This window comes from Lycorma delicatula, chromosome 1 (assembly GCF_047948215.1).
Source record: "Lycorma delicatula isolate Av1 chromosome 1, ASM4794821v1, whole genome shotgun sequence".
NCBI lineage: Eukaryota > Metazoa > Arthropoda > Insecta > Hemiptera > Fulgoridae > Lycorma > Lycorma delicatula.
In genome coordinates this window covers 263,311,748-263,330,422 of record NC_134455.1, presented here as the reverse complement: position 1 = coordinate 263,330,422, position 18,675 = coordinate 263,311,748, and the positions used below count along the sequence as shown (strand labels likewise).

General features: G+C 31.4%; 1 protein-coding gene across 2 annotated transcripts in view; it reads left to right on the top strand.

Annotated features, from left to right (window-relative positions):
- Window positions 1–3,907: 3,907 nt before the first annotated feature.
- The window catches only part of LOC142331070 (solute carrier family 12 member 9), a 126,595-nt gene continuing 111,827 nt past the window's right edge, over window positions 3,908–18,675 (top strand). The window contains exons 1-2 of one of the 2 annotated variants that reach the window (XM_075376736.1): window positions 3,908–4,043; window positions 4,186–4,618. In XM_075376736.1, the coding sequence (XP_075232851.1) occupies window positions 4,327–4,618 (292 nt within the window). In that variant the 5' untranslated portion in view covers window positions 3,908–4,043; window positions 4,186–4,326. Of the gene's footprint in view, window positions 4,619–18,675 lie in introns of both variants that reach the window. The other variant, XM_075376727.1, reaches the window with a different exon arrangement.

Genomic DNA, 18,675 nt, shown 5'->3' with positions numbered 1-18,675 from the left:
TTTGTTTATTATAACAAATATGTCATATTCGAGCAATGATAACACAAAATCGTTTCTCATCCAGAAAACCCCCAAAAATCAAATCTACCTCTTAGAAGTATTTTTATTATAGCATAAAGTAGACTTTTAGCAGTCAAAACAGTTCCTTGAATCTTCATGATTGTCTGGATTACAAGATTAAATACAGAAGTTTGTCAATTCCTAATGTCTCTTTAATATCATCTTGGAAACCATCATTTAGTTCATTGGGATCTACTTCCAGTGACTTCCTTTTCTCATAAACAGATAAAGCCTGGTAACAAATAAGCAAACTTCACATACCAGGCATCAACAAACAAGTATGCCAGAATGTTTGGTAAGTTTCTACAAATGGTTTTATCACCCCTATATTGGATACTAGGCAGGATTAATTTAATCTTGGGCTGACAAAATTGTGTAACTGATAAAAGAGTAGCTCTCTCTCTCTTTAATACAGCTACAAGAAGCCCTTCCAGACTTTTTTCTCATATTAATAATCCTTGATTGCTTTAGGAGGCAGAATTGGTAAAATTGCCGTGTTTGTTGATATTCTAACATTAGTAACAAAATTATTTCACTCAAATTCATTAATTTTGATCTAAATATTTAATGATTCCATTTGGACATGTTTCATAAATACAAAACTAGTTAACAATGTCACAAGTCTGTGAAGAATCTATTTTACATACACAAATAATACTTTTATCACAATAAAATGATCAGATGCATCTCAAATTTAAAAAATAAGAAATAGTTCTGTCAATTTAAACCAAAAATAAGATTCCATATTCCAATTTGAATTGAAACATCCCAAGAAAAAAATTACATTCCACAAAATTTGATAGCTAAATTATATTAACAAATAAAGAGATTTATTTATTTATACCAATAAAAAACTAAACAAAGACAATAGTAGGCAAATGAAGTATAAAAAAGTAAATTTAATATAGTGAAAGCTGTGTTGTTTATTACAATTTTTTTTTTTTTTTTTAGAGAATATTATAACAAAAAAGATGTTGATAATTTACATAAGTTAAAAGAATATTAATTTAACAATCATGAAAATATTTTTAAAATAGAGAATAATTATACTTTTATAACATATTAGGAATACTATCTGAGATCACACTTCTTCAATAAGTTACTATCTTAAAATAAATCTTCTCTTATTATTATAATAATTTCAAAATGACATCTACATAAATCAAACTTTGCTCATCATAGAGTTTCATGTTAAATAAAACAGAATCAGGGGTAGCTTGCATTTATTATAACTTTTTAATCCAAGTTAGCTGTTATATTACAATACTTACATCTAAGCATGTATTTCATTTTGAAATATTTATAAAGAATTGAAGGACACATGCAGTTGTATAAGAATGATGCAAATTTGTAAATTTTTAATAATATTTTACAAATACTGTTTCTTCAAACACAACATTCTAATTTAATAAAAAAGATACACCGTCTTTGATTTGTCAATACTTTTTAAAATAGTTTAATTGTTAAACATTTTTTTTTCTTTATTTACATATTTCTTCTATATCTTTCTGTTTCGCTTACCTATAAATGAAGGAGCCTTATTTTGCTTCAATCTATTTAGTAAAGCCTCTTTGATGTGCTAGGGTATTTTTAAGCCAAAGCACTTTTTTTTAAAAAAGTAAGAAGGCAACTAACACAAACAGCTAATGAACAAAGGAACTGAGTTTCTCAGGTTTAAGTTCCCCTGCAGTAAGTGCAGCTTCCAATAAGAGTAGATTTTTGGGTGTAGAGTTGGAACACACTCTTGTTCTTTAGTTAGAACTCACCTGTAAAGCCAGATATATTTATAGTAAAATGGTGTATTACTGGAATGGAAAAACGCTAGAGGAAATTAAAATTTCCACCTGCCTTGATGGTGGAAAATGAGAGATGTTTGAGTAGAAATGGTTGTGCAAAAGTAGCATTCAACTGTAAATGCAAGTTACTGACTGGTTATGTACCTATTACTACAGTTATATGAGCTCTGATTGCAAAGTTATAACATTGGATTATAAAGTTATAAGAATGAATGTTTAATTGTGAAAAACAAAGTAGACAATTTAAGTAGGCAGTTCTTAATCACCGATCAAGCACTGATTGAATTTGTTGTTGCCATCCAGAATGCTGAACAAGCTAGACAAGATGAAGAACGAGTGAGGCAAGACTCCGTAGAATTGTCACACTGATTAGTAAATGGAGCACAGAACATAATATTAAAACAGCAACAAAATAATTTACTGCATTCTGTGTTAAAGCATGTATTGAATAACAACAGTAGCTGTGAGTGACATTTGCTCGTTGTCAACACTGTTCAATTATTAAAGCCGTGGAAGAGATAGTTTGGTAAAAATTCAAACATAAGTGAATTGGACAGGAATGTTTTTCATACCGAATAAAGTGAATGTTTTGATCTATCTGAAAGAATGATTATAAGAGACAAATGTCATTTCCATTCATACATATCATCCTCATTCATGCTCTGAAGTGATACCTTTCAGTGGTTCCAGAGGCTAAACAGAAAAAAAGGTGCAATTTATAGAAATATTTTATAACAAATAGATGATGTAGACAGTGATCAGTTAATCAGTTTCACGCAGCAAATAATTTACAACCTTTGTTTCAATAATTGTAGAGGGTCTCAATTACAATACTCCATATTTTATACTAGCATCCAAGTGTTATTTAATTTTTGTGAAATTTCATATTTTGAAAATAATAATTTGTTGCCTTTACCACTGTCATAATGCCATCAATTAGTATTATTTATTATCATAATTTTGTATTTTTTACATTGAAAAATGTAACAATTTAATAAATAATAATTAACAGTAATAGGCTAATTGTTTTCTTTTTATTCCATATTAATACAGTTATAAGAAAAGTATCAAACTATGTCGAATATTAGCTAGTTTATAAACCAAAAAAAAGCAAATGACTGTCACCACTTTTGCAAAACCTACTAATGCAAAACAAATTAAATGAATATTTGAATAATTCCTATGGGTGGCACATTTCGGAAGTTAGTAACGAGTTTTTATTTTTATTTCAAATAAGAATAAGTATATAACATAAGACTGTATTCGTCAATATTTATTTCTAGACCAATACATACTACAACGGTATATTTCGCTAGTCAACTCTTGTGTAGCTTTGAATAATCGTGCCTCGTATTGTGGTTAGAGATAATTATTCGAGTGAATGTACCTGTAATTAGTTGCAAATCTGGATCGCCAGAATGTGTTTTACAAGCTCCCCTACTTGAATGTGAACTACAACCTCCAGCAATGGAATTTTTACAAAGACGTGTCAAGTAACAATTCGATAGCATTTAAGTACAACTGATCTGGCCAGAAGAACCGTCAACCGTACATATAGAAAAAGGCAAACGCTACACCTCTCACCACTCTGATATCCTTTTTGAAATGATAATAGGCAATTTTTCTTACTTCAGCTTTAAATATGATTTAAGCTTGATAAGAAACCGCAAGGCTTTAACGTTAAGGCTACGATGAAGGAAGTGGACACTTCTTAAAACGCTTTCTATAAGGGTATTTCCATATATTAAGAAAGTGATTGTACTTCAAATTATTTCCTGATTTAAGTATTCATTATCTTTCCCTCTTGATCAGTAGTTTTACATTCCACAAATTGTATAAAAGTTCACAGCCTGCATTATAAATAATGTTGAAGATAGCAAATAAAATAAAAATTCTTTTCCATGATGAGAAGAAATAATTCCTCAGTATAAAAAAAACACATTACTTATGATGTTTTACGTTAAAAGGTTGCAATTTTTATGTACGTCTGTTACGTACAAAAAACTGAAAATTGTAGAACATCTTTTTTTTCGTACTCTAAGTTGTTGAAACTGTAAGATATAAACTGTCAAGATGATGGCGACGTGACTGATATGAGTAATATTGTTTTTTTGGCGTTTGGTGTTTAGAAGTTCAGTGTGATATTTTTGTGATATAGTCTCTAGAATATTTTTTTCAATTTTTACAGTATGTTTTGCATTTCACATACTGATTAGGTTTTCTGTGTTATTCGTATTGGTTTTGCTTAATCTTTTATTTGATTTTTGTTATTGTTTGAAATATAACGCGATACGTAAGATACGATTATTTGATGTTTTTTATGTTATAGTTACATATATTGAAGTTGTAATTAAAAAAAAACTGTAAAGTAACATTTGTTCTAACACAAAATTTCTGTTGCAAGTTTTGTTCTTTCACTTATTTCTTAAAGATAACAGATTTACTATAAAGCTGACTGTGACATTCAGGAATGTATGCTTCACAACTGGGTTCTACAAATAGTGACCCTTCAGTGCCACGTGTTGCTGTTGTTAATTCAAGTAATGAAAAGTTGCCTTTGATTTCAAGGAATACTTTTTTTAGAAAAATAACAAATTTGTGTAATATGAGTAGTACCAGAGAAAGAGGGCCATGTGATAATGGATATGTAGAATTTGGAAGCCTTGGAGAACTGTCAAATGGCAGGACATTGGGAACATTTGCCGGAGTGTTTTGCCCTGTTGCTTTGTCAATGTTCAGTGCTCTTCTGTTTCTTCGTGTAGGTGAGTTGCCATAAAAATCTGTTTTATTCTATCCTCTTAGGTTAATGTTTATGATTCAATTTTTACTAAGCCTTTATTGTTTAGGGATGATCATCTTCTCTCATGTAAGAAGATTGAATCTTATTTTTGTATTACCAAAATGTAACATTCTTGATTATGGCCCATTTACAGATAAGGAAGTAAAATTATGAAATATTAAACAACTTATTTAAAAATTAATGGAGTACTTCTTTCTAAACCTGTTTAAAAGTAATATTGGGACCCTATTTGGTAGCACTGTTACTGGAATTCATCTTAGAAAGTTACCTCTTAGTTACCATCTTAGAAAATTAGTTCACATATCTCTTCTGTATGTGATCAAACAGTACATTCTGTTTATATTGCATAACTCAACTTTAATATATTTATAAATTTGAACCACATTGAGAGTTTGGGTTTTTATATGCACATGAACTTTACATAATGGTTAATATTTTTTATTATCTGCCTTGCATCATGGTGTGATTTATAGTTTATTTAGGTAGCAAAGAACTGCTGGCCTCCTTGGCGCGAGCAGTAGCATCTCTCGGCCTTTTATCCAGACCCAGGTTCGAATCTTGGTCAGGCATGGTATTTTCACACACTATAAATTTTTCATCTTATCTGAAGCAATACCTAATGGTGGTTCCAGAGGTAAAAAAAACAGTAAGAACTAATTATATAATTTGGTTCTGTACTAAGTTCAAATATGAGTAATTGTTTACTCATCCTGTTTTTTGTACTGTTTAGTACATTCACTGCATTTTAATCTTTATACATTCCTTCCTTATTTCACTCTAATTCAAAGCCAGCACCTTAACTATCGTCAACCCTTTTCTTTTTTTTTTTTTTCAATCCTCCCCACTTACTCTTCCCATCATTCCACCCTATGTCTTCCTCCTTCTGGTTGTCTCAAATATAGCTTATATTCTCATGCCTTTCAATCTCTCCTTGTTACATATTATAAATACCTCTCCACATACAGGTTGTTTTCCCCTCCTCATATTTCACTTATTCATTTCATTTCTATTGATAATATTTTGCTATTATCTACCACAGTCCTTGTTTACAGTAATGTTTGCATATATACTACTTGATATATTCTTAACTTAGCATTTTTCTACCCTACAAAGACAATGTTAAAATCGTTAAATATCTAATTAGCTTTCCTTTTGTATTATTTATCTCTTCCTCATTTGTATCTGTTCGTTAATTATGGTTTAGGTGTTCTTAGTTATAACCTTATAAAAAGTAACACCATGCTGCTTTATATCTAATTCATCTTTCTACTCTCCAACTGTGTAATGTTACTGTTTAATTTTCTTAGGGAAATTATTTACAATTATGGACTCGCCTTCAGTTTTGATGGAATTTGGAACTTACCTTATTTAGGATCTAAGTTATTCATTATAAATGGAATTCTTTGGAATTTCAGAAACATCCAAGTTACATCCCTTGTAGGTTACAAATTACCGTCATCAAAGATTTCATAATTCAGCACTGTACAAGTGTAATATAAATTATTTTCAGACTAAGTAATTGGTTATTGTATATAATTATGGACTCGGCCTAACAGTCTGCCAATTTAATATTTAAGGTAATTAGATGAGGTTACTGAGCGGTAGGTTATGTTGATGTCATACAAAGTTCAGTACACAGAATTGTTAGTTACCTAACATAACCCTAACCTTAATGTAAACCTTGATATTTCACTTAAACCATATAATAATACCAATAATGCTTCTTACCTTATGCTTATTATTTTTTATAATAGTGCTTTTGAGGTTTTCCCCTCATCATCAGTTAAATATTTTCTTCCAAATCACACATTAAATTAAAATCATTAAAATTATAACATAAATATGAAGTCATAAATATTAAAAAATATAAAATTAAAAACTAAATTTTTTTTTATTATGTGGCTAACCACACATACAGTACTGTACTTACATTGAGTACACTACTGTACGTGTAGCTAGCCGCATAATAAAAAATTTTTAATTTTATATTTTGACAATACAGTTTTATATTGTTACAATACAGTTTTATATTGTTACAATACACATTCATACACACACCATACAAAATTCTCTTAAATACTCTACATATAGGCTTACCATATGTCCAGGATTACCTGGAGTCCTGGTTTTTTAGTGCTGTCTGGGGTTTGAGAATTTTATGACTGGCAAGAATTTTTTTTAATTTTAGACTTATATGTTCAACAACGCGTTTTTAAACATTCTCTTACAGCTGTGCATTTCTCAGCTGACCTTGGAGCAAGTACTGATGTCAATTTTGACATGTGGCTACCAGTCTTACCACAACGTTTCACTTAGTCATTTGGCAGCACAGCAGGGACAGTGTGTTAATGTTTTCATGTGTGAAGTAACTTGTCTATACATTTTTGATCATTTTATCTGTATTCATTTTTTGTGTCATCGTTTAGCAATGGGCAAAAGAAAATGTGAAAAAAAAAATTTTTGAAATTGTTTAATGACATTAACGATGAATGTGCTTATTGCACACTAAATACTGGAGAATTTTCTGTTGCTCATAAAGGAAAGGCTGATATTGAAGACGTGGAAACAGCTAAAACAGTGCTATTAATGCTACTGCTTCAGCAAACATAAGAGATTTATTTAAAGCCAAAGATGGGAATAACAATAACAGTGATCTGGAGTGTGCTGCTAAAGAAGCTACATTTTCACACCACACTACTAGACACGAACTCAGTATTAAAACATCAGACTGCACATCTAAACTGGTTAAAAAGTTATATGACAAAATTTTATCTGCTAGAACCAAAACAGAGGCAATTATTGTTAACGGTATTTCGCCATTTATATTTGATAATGTGTTGCATTCTTTGGAAAACATTAATTATATAACAGTAATGATGGATAGCTCAAACAGAAGTGAAGTAAAACTTGTTCTGATTGTTGTAGAATATTTCAGTCTGGAAGAAGAAATTCAAGTTAAATTTTTAAATTTTAATGAAGTGTCAGGTGAAACTGCTCAAATTTTGCCTCTGTTTTTTTTTGCAGTGAGTGAAAAAATACAAACTTGAAGAAAAGTTGGTTTGTTGTACTGCTGATAACATTAACAGTAATTTTTGTGGTGTGAAGAGAAAGGGGAATGAAAGTGTGTTCAGAAAAGTCCAAAGTGATTCAGATAGACCTATTTTAGGAATTGTTCAGCCCACATTGTACACAATTAAGTACAAATAGGAAGTGGTTCTCTACCCCTGGACATAGAAGTTGTTATTATAAAAATTTATAAACATTTTCACATATATATAGTAAGAGTTATGAAACTTAAATAATTCTGTGAATTTGTGGAAACAGATTATAAAAAAGTAGTATGTCATAGCAGCACAAGGTTCCTTAGTTTATTACCTGCAGTAGAACAAATTCTTTCCATTTTTGGTGGCCTAAAATCATACTTTAAATCTTGTGACAAATGCCCAAAATTATTTTTTGATTTTTTTGAAACAGTTCACTAGAAAGTGAACTGTTTTTGAAATTTTTATATGGTACTCTACAGTTATTTAATAATGTAATTCTGAAATTGGAAGCTAGTTCTATCTCGGCAACGAAAGCATTTCAGACATATTCTGAATTAATTTGTAAACTTCAAGAAAGAAAAACCCACAAATTTATACCACCTTCTGCCAAAGAATTGCTATGCACTCTAAAAGAAAATAATGATGTTCAGGAACAAAAATTCTTCTCAAACATAGACAATTTTTATAATTCTGGAGAACCAGTTTTGATAGTAAGTTTAAGTTGATGAAATTTACTTACTGAAATTGCCTGGTCTGATTTAGAAGAAAGTGCACAAGTTGTTAATGAAATTATAAAAGATTCCATAAATATTGACGACCTATTTGATGAACATACATTGGTGAACCAGACAATTCAAAACCAAAGGGTAGGTTGTGGTTTGAGTTCTGAAAAAGTACCAGATACTATTGAAGAGAAGTGGAAAGCAATTTTTAAGATGTTTCAAAAGACTGATATTTCATGTTGCAATATTTCGAAAATGGCTGAGTTTGAGATGTCTTTGCCTGGAACATCTGCTCCAGTTGAAAGTTTTTTCAATTACAGGGAACATTTGGTCTGCAGAAAATTGTAGACTTTCGGTATCTACTTTTAAACATCTGCTAAATGTTAAAATTAATTCAGAACTTTATTGTTATGAATTTTATGATGTTATTAAAACAAACAAACCATTTCTGAAAAAACTCATGTCTAGTCAGTGAAAAATACAACTGAATAAATAAAGTTTAATGTTTCAGTAAGCTGTTAAGACTTTTAAGTAATTTCAAAAATATGTGCTGGGTTGGACCCAAAAAAATATTGTAAGCCTATCTGTCTATCTATCTATATATATGATCATGGGTTTGTTGAGCAGACTAAATATTGCTTGCTCCTCTTCCATTTCTCTTTTTAATCTTTTTAACATCCTTGACTATAGCTTAAAAGACATATAAAGAGTGGGGAGGAAAAAATTAACTTCCCAAAAAGTTGTTAATTTTAGCTAATTTCTTTGATAAAAAGAATGAAGGTTTCTTTCAATGTAAAATCTTAATAATATACATTAAATAAATAGTAAATCACAAAATTTTTATATGGCCTATAGTTTTGTTCAATATTTAATTACGTTTGTATCTTTATGTTTGATGATTTCCATAGAAATTATAAGTCAAACTCATCCATTAGAATTATAGATGTTTAGGACACTTAGAAAATAAAAAAAAAATAGTAAGACTTTTATCATTTTAGGAAACATTTCTATTGCATTATTAATTTTTTTTTTTTTTTTTTTACTAGTACAAACTGCTGAGTACATGTTACATAGTGGAGTGAAAGTTTTTTTACAAAAATAATTTTTCACCTTATGACTTAGTGATAAATAGTATAATGGCATTTTTATACAGAATTTTATATTATTATATGAGCATGTTTGATACAAAATAATAAGTGGTTGTGTTTGAATTTTGGTATTTATAATATCATGTTTAAAAAATATAAAATATTAGACTGCACTGCAGATGAAAGTTATAAAAATGTTATCTAATTTTGTCTGAGTAAAAAAGAAAATGTAGAAGAAGAATGAGAGAATGTTAAAAAGGAATTTCTTAAATCAGCAGAAGTGAATTTAGGCGGAACAAAGAGAATTGGTAGAAAACCTTGGATTTCAGACGATATATTGCAGCTGATGGATGAACATAGAAAATATAAGAATGCTAGTGATGAAGAAAGTAAAAGGAACTATCGACAATTAAGAAGTACTATAAACAGGAAATGGAAACTAGCGAAAGAAGAGTCTATTAAAAAAAAGTGTTCAGAAGTGGACAGAGAAATGAACATTGGTAAAATAGCTGTAGCATACAGGGAAGTTAAGGAAAATTTTGGGGTACATAAATTAAAATCTAATAATGTGTTACACAAAGATGGTACACCAATTTATAATACAAAAGGCAAAGTTGATAGGTGGGTGGAATATATTGAAGAGTTATGTAGAGGAAATTAATTAGAAAATGGTCTTATAGAGGAAAAAGAGGATGAAAGGGGAGAAATAATACTGAGATCTGAATTTAAGAGAGCATTAAAAGAATTGAATAGCAGAATGGCTCCTGGAATAGACGAAATACTTGTAGAATTGCTGCGCAGTGCAGGTGAGGAAGCGATTGATAGATTATACAAACTGGTGTGTAATATTTATGATAAAGAGGAAGTTCCATCAGACTTCAAAAAGAGTGTTATAGTCATGATACCAAAGAAAGCAGGAGCAGATAAATGTAAAGAATACAGAACACTTAGCTTAACTAGCCACGGATCAAAATCTTAACTAGAATTCTGTACAGAAGAATTGAGAGGAAAGTGGAAGAAGTGTTAGAAGACCAATTTGGTTTCAGAAAAAGTATAGGGACAAGGGAAGCAATTTTAGGCCTCAGATTAGTAATAGAAGGAACATTAAAGAAAAACAAACCAGCATATTTGGCATTTATAGACCTAGAAAAGGCATTTGATAACGTAGACTGGAATAAAATGTTCAGCATTTTAAAAAAAATTAGGGTTCAAATACAGAGATAGAAGAACCATTGTTAACATTTACAGGAACCAAACAGCAACAGTGATAATTGAAGAACACAAGAAAGAAGCCGTAATAAGAAAGGGAGTTCGACACAGATGTTCCCTATCCCCGTTACTTTTTAATCTTTACATGGAACTAGCAGTTAATGATGTTAAAGAACAATTTAGATTCGGAGTAACAGTACAAGGTGAAAAGATAAAGATGCTACGATTTGGTGATGATATAGTAATTCTAGCCGACAGTAAAAAGGATTTAGAAGAAACAATGAATGGCATAAATGAAGTCCTACGCAAGAACTATCGCATGAAAATAAACCAGAACCAAACAAAAGTAATAAAATGTAGTAGAAATAACGAAGATGGACCACTGAATGTGAAAATAGGAAGAGAAAAGATTATGAAGGTAGAAGAATTTTGTTATTTGGGAAGTAGAATTACTAAAGATGGACAAAGCAGGAGCGATATAAAATGCCGAATAGCACAAGCGAAACGAGCCTTCAGCCAGAAATATAATTTGTTTACATCAAAAATTAATTTAAATGTCAGGAAAAGAATTTTGTTTGGAGTGTCGTTTTATATGAAAGTGAAACTTGGACGATCGGAGCCCCTGAGAAGAAAAGATTACAAGCTTTTGAAATGTGGTGCTATAGGTGAATGTTAAAAATCAGATGGGTGGATAAATTGACAAATGAAGAGGTGTTGCGGCAAATCGATGAAGAAAAAAGCATTTAAAAGAAGAGGGAGACTTATAGCCCACATATTAAGGCATCCTGGAATAGTCGCTTTAATATTCGAGGGACAGGTAGAAGGAAAAAATTCTGCAGGCAGGCAAGAAATTGTAGGAATTGTTGGATGTGGGGGGTATACTGAAATGAAACGACTAGCACTAGATAGGGAATCTCAGATAGCTGCATCAAACCAGTCAAATGACTGAAGACAAAAAAAAATTAATTTTGCTAGCTTTTACTCTGAATCATACCTCTTGAGGGATTGCTGCTGAAAATGCGGAATTTTAGTTTTTGAATCAGTAGTTTACATGCCGATAGCATGGAGTAGTTAATGACTTCCACTTAGTAGTTTTTTCAATTTCACAGATCTTCACATACGAGGTGTGTGAGAAAAGTAATGAGACTTAACTTTTTACTTACCAAAGCTTTTATTTTTTTCAAACAATAATATTATCTCCTTCAAAGTAGTTCCGTTGGACAGTTATACACCGGCGGAGTCATTCCCATTTCTGGTAGCAGCGCTGGAAGGCTTCAACTGGTTGGTCACAGTCTTTTGAATGTTCTCCAGAGTTGCAAAATGATGTCCTTTTAAGACATGTTTCAATTTCAGGAAGAGGAGAAAGTCACAAGGACTCAAGTCAGGTGAATAGGGGGTTGAGGAACCGTAGGAAGACGTTTTGAAGTAAAACATTCCGTGATGAAAATGGCCATGTGACACGGGGCATTGTCATGATGAAGCATCCACTTGTCTGCAATGTCTGGTCTCAACGCAAATCAATCATTTCCTGAGCCTTTCAAGGACACATTTGTAAAACACTTAGTTGACAGTTTGTCCTGAAGGAACAGATTCTTTAGGCACGATACCCCTACTGTCAAAAAAGCAAATCAGCATGGTTTTGATCGTTGATTTGCTCGTTCGACATTTTTTTGGGTCGAGGAGATGATGGAGAGTGCCACTCTTCGCTTTGCCGCTTTGTTTCAGGATCATACTCAAATATCCAGGATTCATCACCTGTGATCACACGATTGAAGAATTCTTGGTCATTGTCGATCCTCTCAAGATCAACGCACACGTTTCTCCGATTGTCCTTTTGTTCTGTTGTGAGGTTTTTCGCCAACAATTTCGCATATCCAAATCGTCTGTCAAAATTTGATGTACGGTGAAAGTGTTTAATTGTTCACTCATCATCCTTATTGTTAAACGACGGTCTGATCTCACAAGAACCCTCACACGCTCAACGTTTTCGTCAGATTTTGAATTTGAAGGTCTCCCTGAGCGAGGTCGATCTTCAACGTGTCCACGGCATTTCTGCTGGCTTTGATTTGTACCAGCAGAAAACTTGTGCTCTTGATATGCAGTGTACCCCATAGGCCTGTTTCAACTTTTCAAAAGTTGAAACATCCGGGAGTGTGACCTTTCAAAGGGCACACTCCCGGATTCCCCAAGTTTAACACAAAACTTGATTGCACAACGTTGCTCTAAATTCCAATGCTCCATTTTTGTAACGCACAACAGAAACACAACTTCACTGATGGTGCTGTCAAAAATAATGTGTTGGCTAAATGGAGTTGAAACTTGTACTGAGCATGTGGAAGGGATGAACAAACCGGTCTAACACAGATCGGTAGACAGCGTTGCCAGATCGCTCGCAGTGTTACCAATCTCATTACTTTTCTCACTCACCTCGTAGTTCAAATAATTTCACAAGCCTTTATACAGGATTTCAGCTATCTAATTTAAAAAGTCTTTATTGTAGAAATATATTTATACAGGTTATATAATTGATTAAATGTGTTATATTTGTACAATACTTTATTAATGCTGTAATGCATCTTCTGTCACCCCTTTTGCAAAATTTAGTTTTAAATCGGCCTTGTGACCAACATTTCATAAGTCTAGTATGAAAAATTAGTTAATCTGTGCAATGTTGTTTACTACTAGATTTTACTTTGTTTCCACAACTTCATCGTTCATTATTTTATTTATTCATTGGCAAAATATTTAGAATTAAACGTACTGATACTTTTTTTTTTTGTCTTCAGTCATTTGACTGGTTTGATGCAGCTCTCCAAGATCCCCTATCTAGTGCTAGTCGTTTCATTTCAGTGTACCCTCTACATCCTACATCCCTAACAATTTGTTTTACATATTCCAAACTTGGCCTGCCTACACAATTTTTTCCTTCTACCTGTCCTTCCAATATTAAAGCGACTAAACAGGATGCCTTAGTATGTGGCCTATAAGTCTGTCTCTTCTTTTAACTATATTTTTCCAAATGCTTCTTTCTTCATCTATTTGTCGCAATACCTCTTCATTTGTCACTTTATCCACCCATCTGATTTTTAACATTCACCTATAGCACCACATTTCAAAAGCTTCTAATCTTTTCTTCTCAGATACTCCGATCGTCCAAGTTTCACTTCCATATAAAGCGACACTCCAAACATATACTTTCAAAAATCTTTTTCTGACATTTAAATTAATTTTTGATGTAAGCAAATTATATTTCTTACTGAAGGCTCGTTTCGCTTGTGCTATTCGGCATTTTATATCGCTCCTGCTTCGTCCATCTTTAGTAATTCTACTTCCCAAATAACAAAATTCTTCTACCTCCATAATCTTTTCTCCTCCTATTTTCACATTCAGTGATCCTTCTTTGTTATTTCTACTACATTTCATTACTTTTGTTTTCTTCTTGTTTATTTTCATGTGATAGTTCTTGCATAGGACTTCATCTATGCCGTTCATTGTTTCTTCTAAATCCTTTTTATTCTCTGCTAGAATTACTATATCAGCAAATCGTAGCATCTTTATCTTTTCACCTTGTACTGTTACTCCGAATCTAAATTGTTCTTTAACATCATTAACTACTAGATCCATGTAAAGATTAAGAAGTAACGAAGATATGGAACATCCTTGTCGGACTCCCTTTCTTATTACGGCTTCTTTCTTATGTTCTTCAATTATTACTGTTGCTGTTTGGTTCTTGTACATGTTAACAATTGTTCTTCTATCTCTGTATTTGAACCCTAACTTTTTAAAATGCTGAACATTTTATTCCAGTCTACGTTATCGAATGCCTTTTCTAGGTCTATAAACGCATAGTATGTTGGTTTGTTTTTCTTTAATCTTCCTTCTACTATTAATCTGAGGCCTAAAATTGCTTCCCTTGTCCCTATACTTTTCCTGAAACCAAATTGGTCTTCTCCTAACACTTCTTCCACTCTTCTCAATTCTTCTGTATAGAATTCTAGTTAAGATTTTTGATGCATGACTAGTTAAACTAATTGTTCTGTATTCTTCACATTTATCTGCCCCTGCTTTCTTTGGTATCATGACTATAACACTTTTTTTGAAGTCTGACGGAACTTCCCCTTTTTCATAAATATTACACACCAGTTTGTATAATCTATCAATCGCTTCCTCACCTGCACTGCGCAGTAATTGTACAGGTATTCCGTCTATTCCAGGAGCCTTTCTGCCATTTAAATCTTTTAATGCTCTCTTAAATTCAGATCTCAGTATTGTTTCTCCCATCTCATCCTCCTCAACTTCCTCTTCTTCCTCTATAACACCATTTTCTAATTCATTTCCTGTGTATAACTCTTCAATATATTCCACCCATCTATCGACTTTACCTTTCCTATTATATATTGGTGTACCATCTTTGTTTAACACATTATTAGATTTTAATTTATGTACGCCAAAATTTTCCTTAACTTTCCTGTATGCTCCGTCTATTTTACCAATGTTTATTTCTCTTTCCACTTCTGAACACTTTTCTTTAACCCACTCTTCTTTCGCTAGTTTTCACTTCCTGTTTATAGCATTTTTTAATTGCCGATAGTTAGTTTTACTTTCTTCATCACTAGCATTCTTATATTTTCTACGTTCATCCATCAGCTGCAATATATCGTCTGAAACCCAAGGTTTTCTACTAGTTCTCTTTATTCCGCCAAAGTTTGCTTCTGCTGATTTAAGAATTTCCTTTTTAACATTCTCCCATTCTTCTTCTACATTTTCTACCTTATCTTTTTTACTCAGACCTCTTGCGATGTCCTCCTCAAAAATCTTTACCTCCTCTTCCTCAAGCTTCTCTAAATTCCACAGATTCATCTGACACCTTTTCTTCAGGTTTTTAAACCCCAATCTACATTTCATTACACCAAATTATGGTCGCTATCAATGTCTGCTCCAGGGTAAGTTTTGCAGTCAATGAGTTGATTTCTAAATCTTTGCTTAACCATGATATAATCTATCTACCTTGCAGTATCGCCTGGCTTTTTCCAAGTGTATATTCTTCTGTTATGATTTTTAAATTGGGTGTTGGCAATTAGTAAATTATACTTCGTGCAAAACTCTATAAGTCGGTCTCCTCTTTCATTCCTTTTGCCCAGCCCGTATTCACCCACTATATTTCCTTCCTTGCCTTTTCCAATGCTTGCATTCCAATCTCCAACTATTATTAAATTTTCATCTCCTTTTACGTGTTTAATTGCTTCATCAATCTCTTCGTATACACACTCTACCTCATCATCATCATCATGGGCGCTTGTCGGCATACTGATACTTAAAAGGACAGAACTATCTTCATTCATCATTATTAATTGATCATTATCAATATATAATACCTTTTTATTGTTGTATGTTTTTTTTTTTAATTAATAGGTTGATGACTGTAAATTGTTTCTTATCCTATATCACATTAATTTTACATTTTTTCTTGATTTATAAAACAGTTCAATTTAATAATAACAGGCAGCTTTTCTATAGTTTAATGTAGCGATTATAAAAAAAAAAAAAATTATTACTATACTATACTCACATCTGTGTAAAACATCTGCTTGTTTTATAATCGGATAAAACATTTGTTTTCTATATTGTTTTAACTTACTACTGATTTCAGTAATTATTTTAATAACATCTGTCACCATGTGAGCTTTTTATATGCGGTAGAAATTAAACAACGAATCTATTGAAATAGATTATTTACATTTAACAGTTTGGCAAAATTTAATGTGTAACATCTCTCCTTTTTACCATGTTTTTGTGATATAAATCATTTTAATTTTATATTTGTATAATTACAATAATAAACCCGTTAATGTAATAATAAATAAAGTAATATTTAATTGTTGTACAATTTTGTGGTTGTAATATAGTAGCTGTCAAAAATTAGTTTATGAATTTTTTTTTAGAACTGTTAACTGATAAAATGTATTAAATTTTTACTTATTATAAAATGTTGAAAATAAAATAAATATAGGCTTGTAAACCGTTGCAAATTTTCTATATATGAGTGTAGGTAGTTCATTATAATTATTTGCAAATCTTATAAAAATGTACATTGTATTTCTGTGAACACTTGATTTCACTGGTTATTATTTTATTTATGAAAGTCTTTGATAATGATAACACTTCTCTATATCTACGCCTTACTCATTAGTATGATGTCATGAGTTATACAAAGCAATCTGTTTTTTATTTTAATTTTTATATTGTAAACAATATATGTTACAACTTTCAACTCATTATCATCTTTCTGTATTTCACTCATGCACTTGCCTGTAATTGTTATTCAAAGATAATGTTTTATTTTTCTAATCTATTCTTGTTAGATACATGTTATTTGAACAAATATGTTGATATATGTTCAGTATAACTTTATATATTTACTAGCTGCAGGGCATGCCTACAGCAAGGCTCTGCAGCTAGGCCCTCTGAGGGGGTTGCCCTGGTGGGCGGCATTTCGGAATGGGATTATTAGGTGTCCAAAATTGATTACCTCTTGTGTAAAGATATTGTTTTTTGAATGACGAAAATTGATATAATGAAAGTTAAATTACAAATTTAACTCTTGAAATTGATACTAACGAATCGGGATTTTCCGCTAGTGATCGGTACATTTCAGTGCCTATTTTTTGGTTATAGATCATTATTTTATGAAGAAAAAGAATCGCATAAATAAATAAAAAATATGTAAAAAAATTTTTAAAACGCCGCTCTTACATTAAACGCACTAAAAGGTAAAAAAATTTTAGGACGTTATCTCAGAATGGATTTGACAACAAGCTTTGATGGTGATTTGTAACATTATGTGAAAGTCATAGCTTCAGATTAAAAATTTGACGTTTTTGCTAATTTTTATGTATATAATATGTATATATTAATATATATATATGTATTTAATTTATATATATATATTTTTATATATATATACTAGCGTACCCCGTCGCGACTTCGCCCACAATAAAGATGTAGCTTCACTCGCAATGCTTTTTTAATAGCAAACTTATTTTTTTATAAATAAAAAATATTTAATCAACAATATTATATTCAGATTTTCATTAAATCCTGATAAAACGGTAAATAAAAATTTTTATGAAAAATACTAAAGGAATATACGATAAACAATGAATTGTTGCCCAAAACTTAAATAAAGGAAAACAAAAAAAGGAAGATAAGAAAATTGAATAATATTTGTTAGACCAATTCATTTTATGAATGAATTAAAATAATTCAATATAAAAGTACTATAAACATTAACAAAAAATTTATTACAATCCCAAATCTAGCATCCCCATCGCGGTTTCGTCCGTGCTGTATGGTTACTTGCGCTTCCCGTCAGATCAGAGATTCATGGCTCGCTTCGCTCTCCCTTCCCGTTTTCTTCCGTTTCCCTTTCCTTCTCCCGTTTCTCTTTCCCTTACTTCCCTTTCCCTCTTTCTCTTTTCCTTTTCCATTCCTTTTTTCCATTTTCCCCTTTTTCCACTTTTACCTTTTCCGATTTTTACCTTCTCCCTTCTTTCCCGGTTTTCGATTCCAGTTGGTTTTCGATGAATTTCGGTATAGGTTCAGTTTGCCGTAAGCAGAAATCATGGTAAAGTTTTTTGTTATTCCTAATTTAAAAACAGCCTTTTTCAGACACGTGTTTTATTATGAACTTTTTTCATTATTTTAAACTGAGAAATACAGCTGTAAAATTTAACTAATATAAGAAGTATACACCTGACCATCACAAGACATGTAATAATGTCAGATTTTGCCTCTAGTGATTCATACATTCTGGTGCCAAGCAAAGGGACAGACAAAGATAGACAGACACACATACAAATGCTCTTTAGTAGGGTAGGATAAGATTTACTAAAACCTTTATACAGGTGGAAAAAAGTCCTAGAACTATAATTTTTTTTAATTTTTGACTGTATTGCA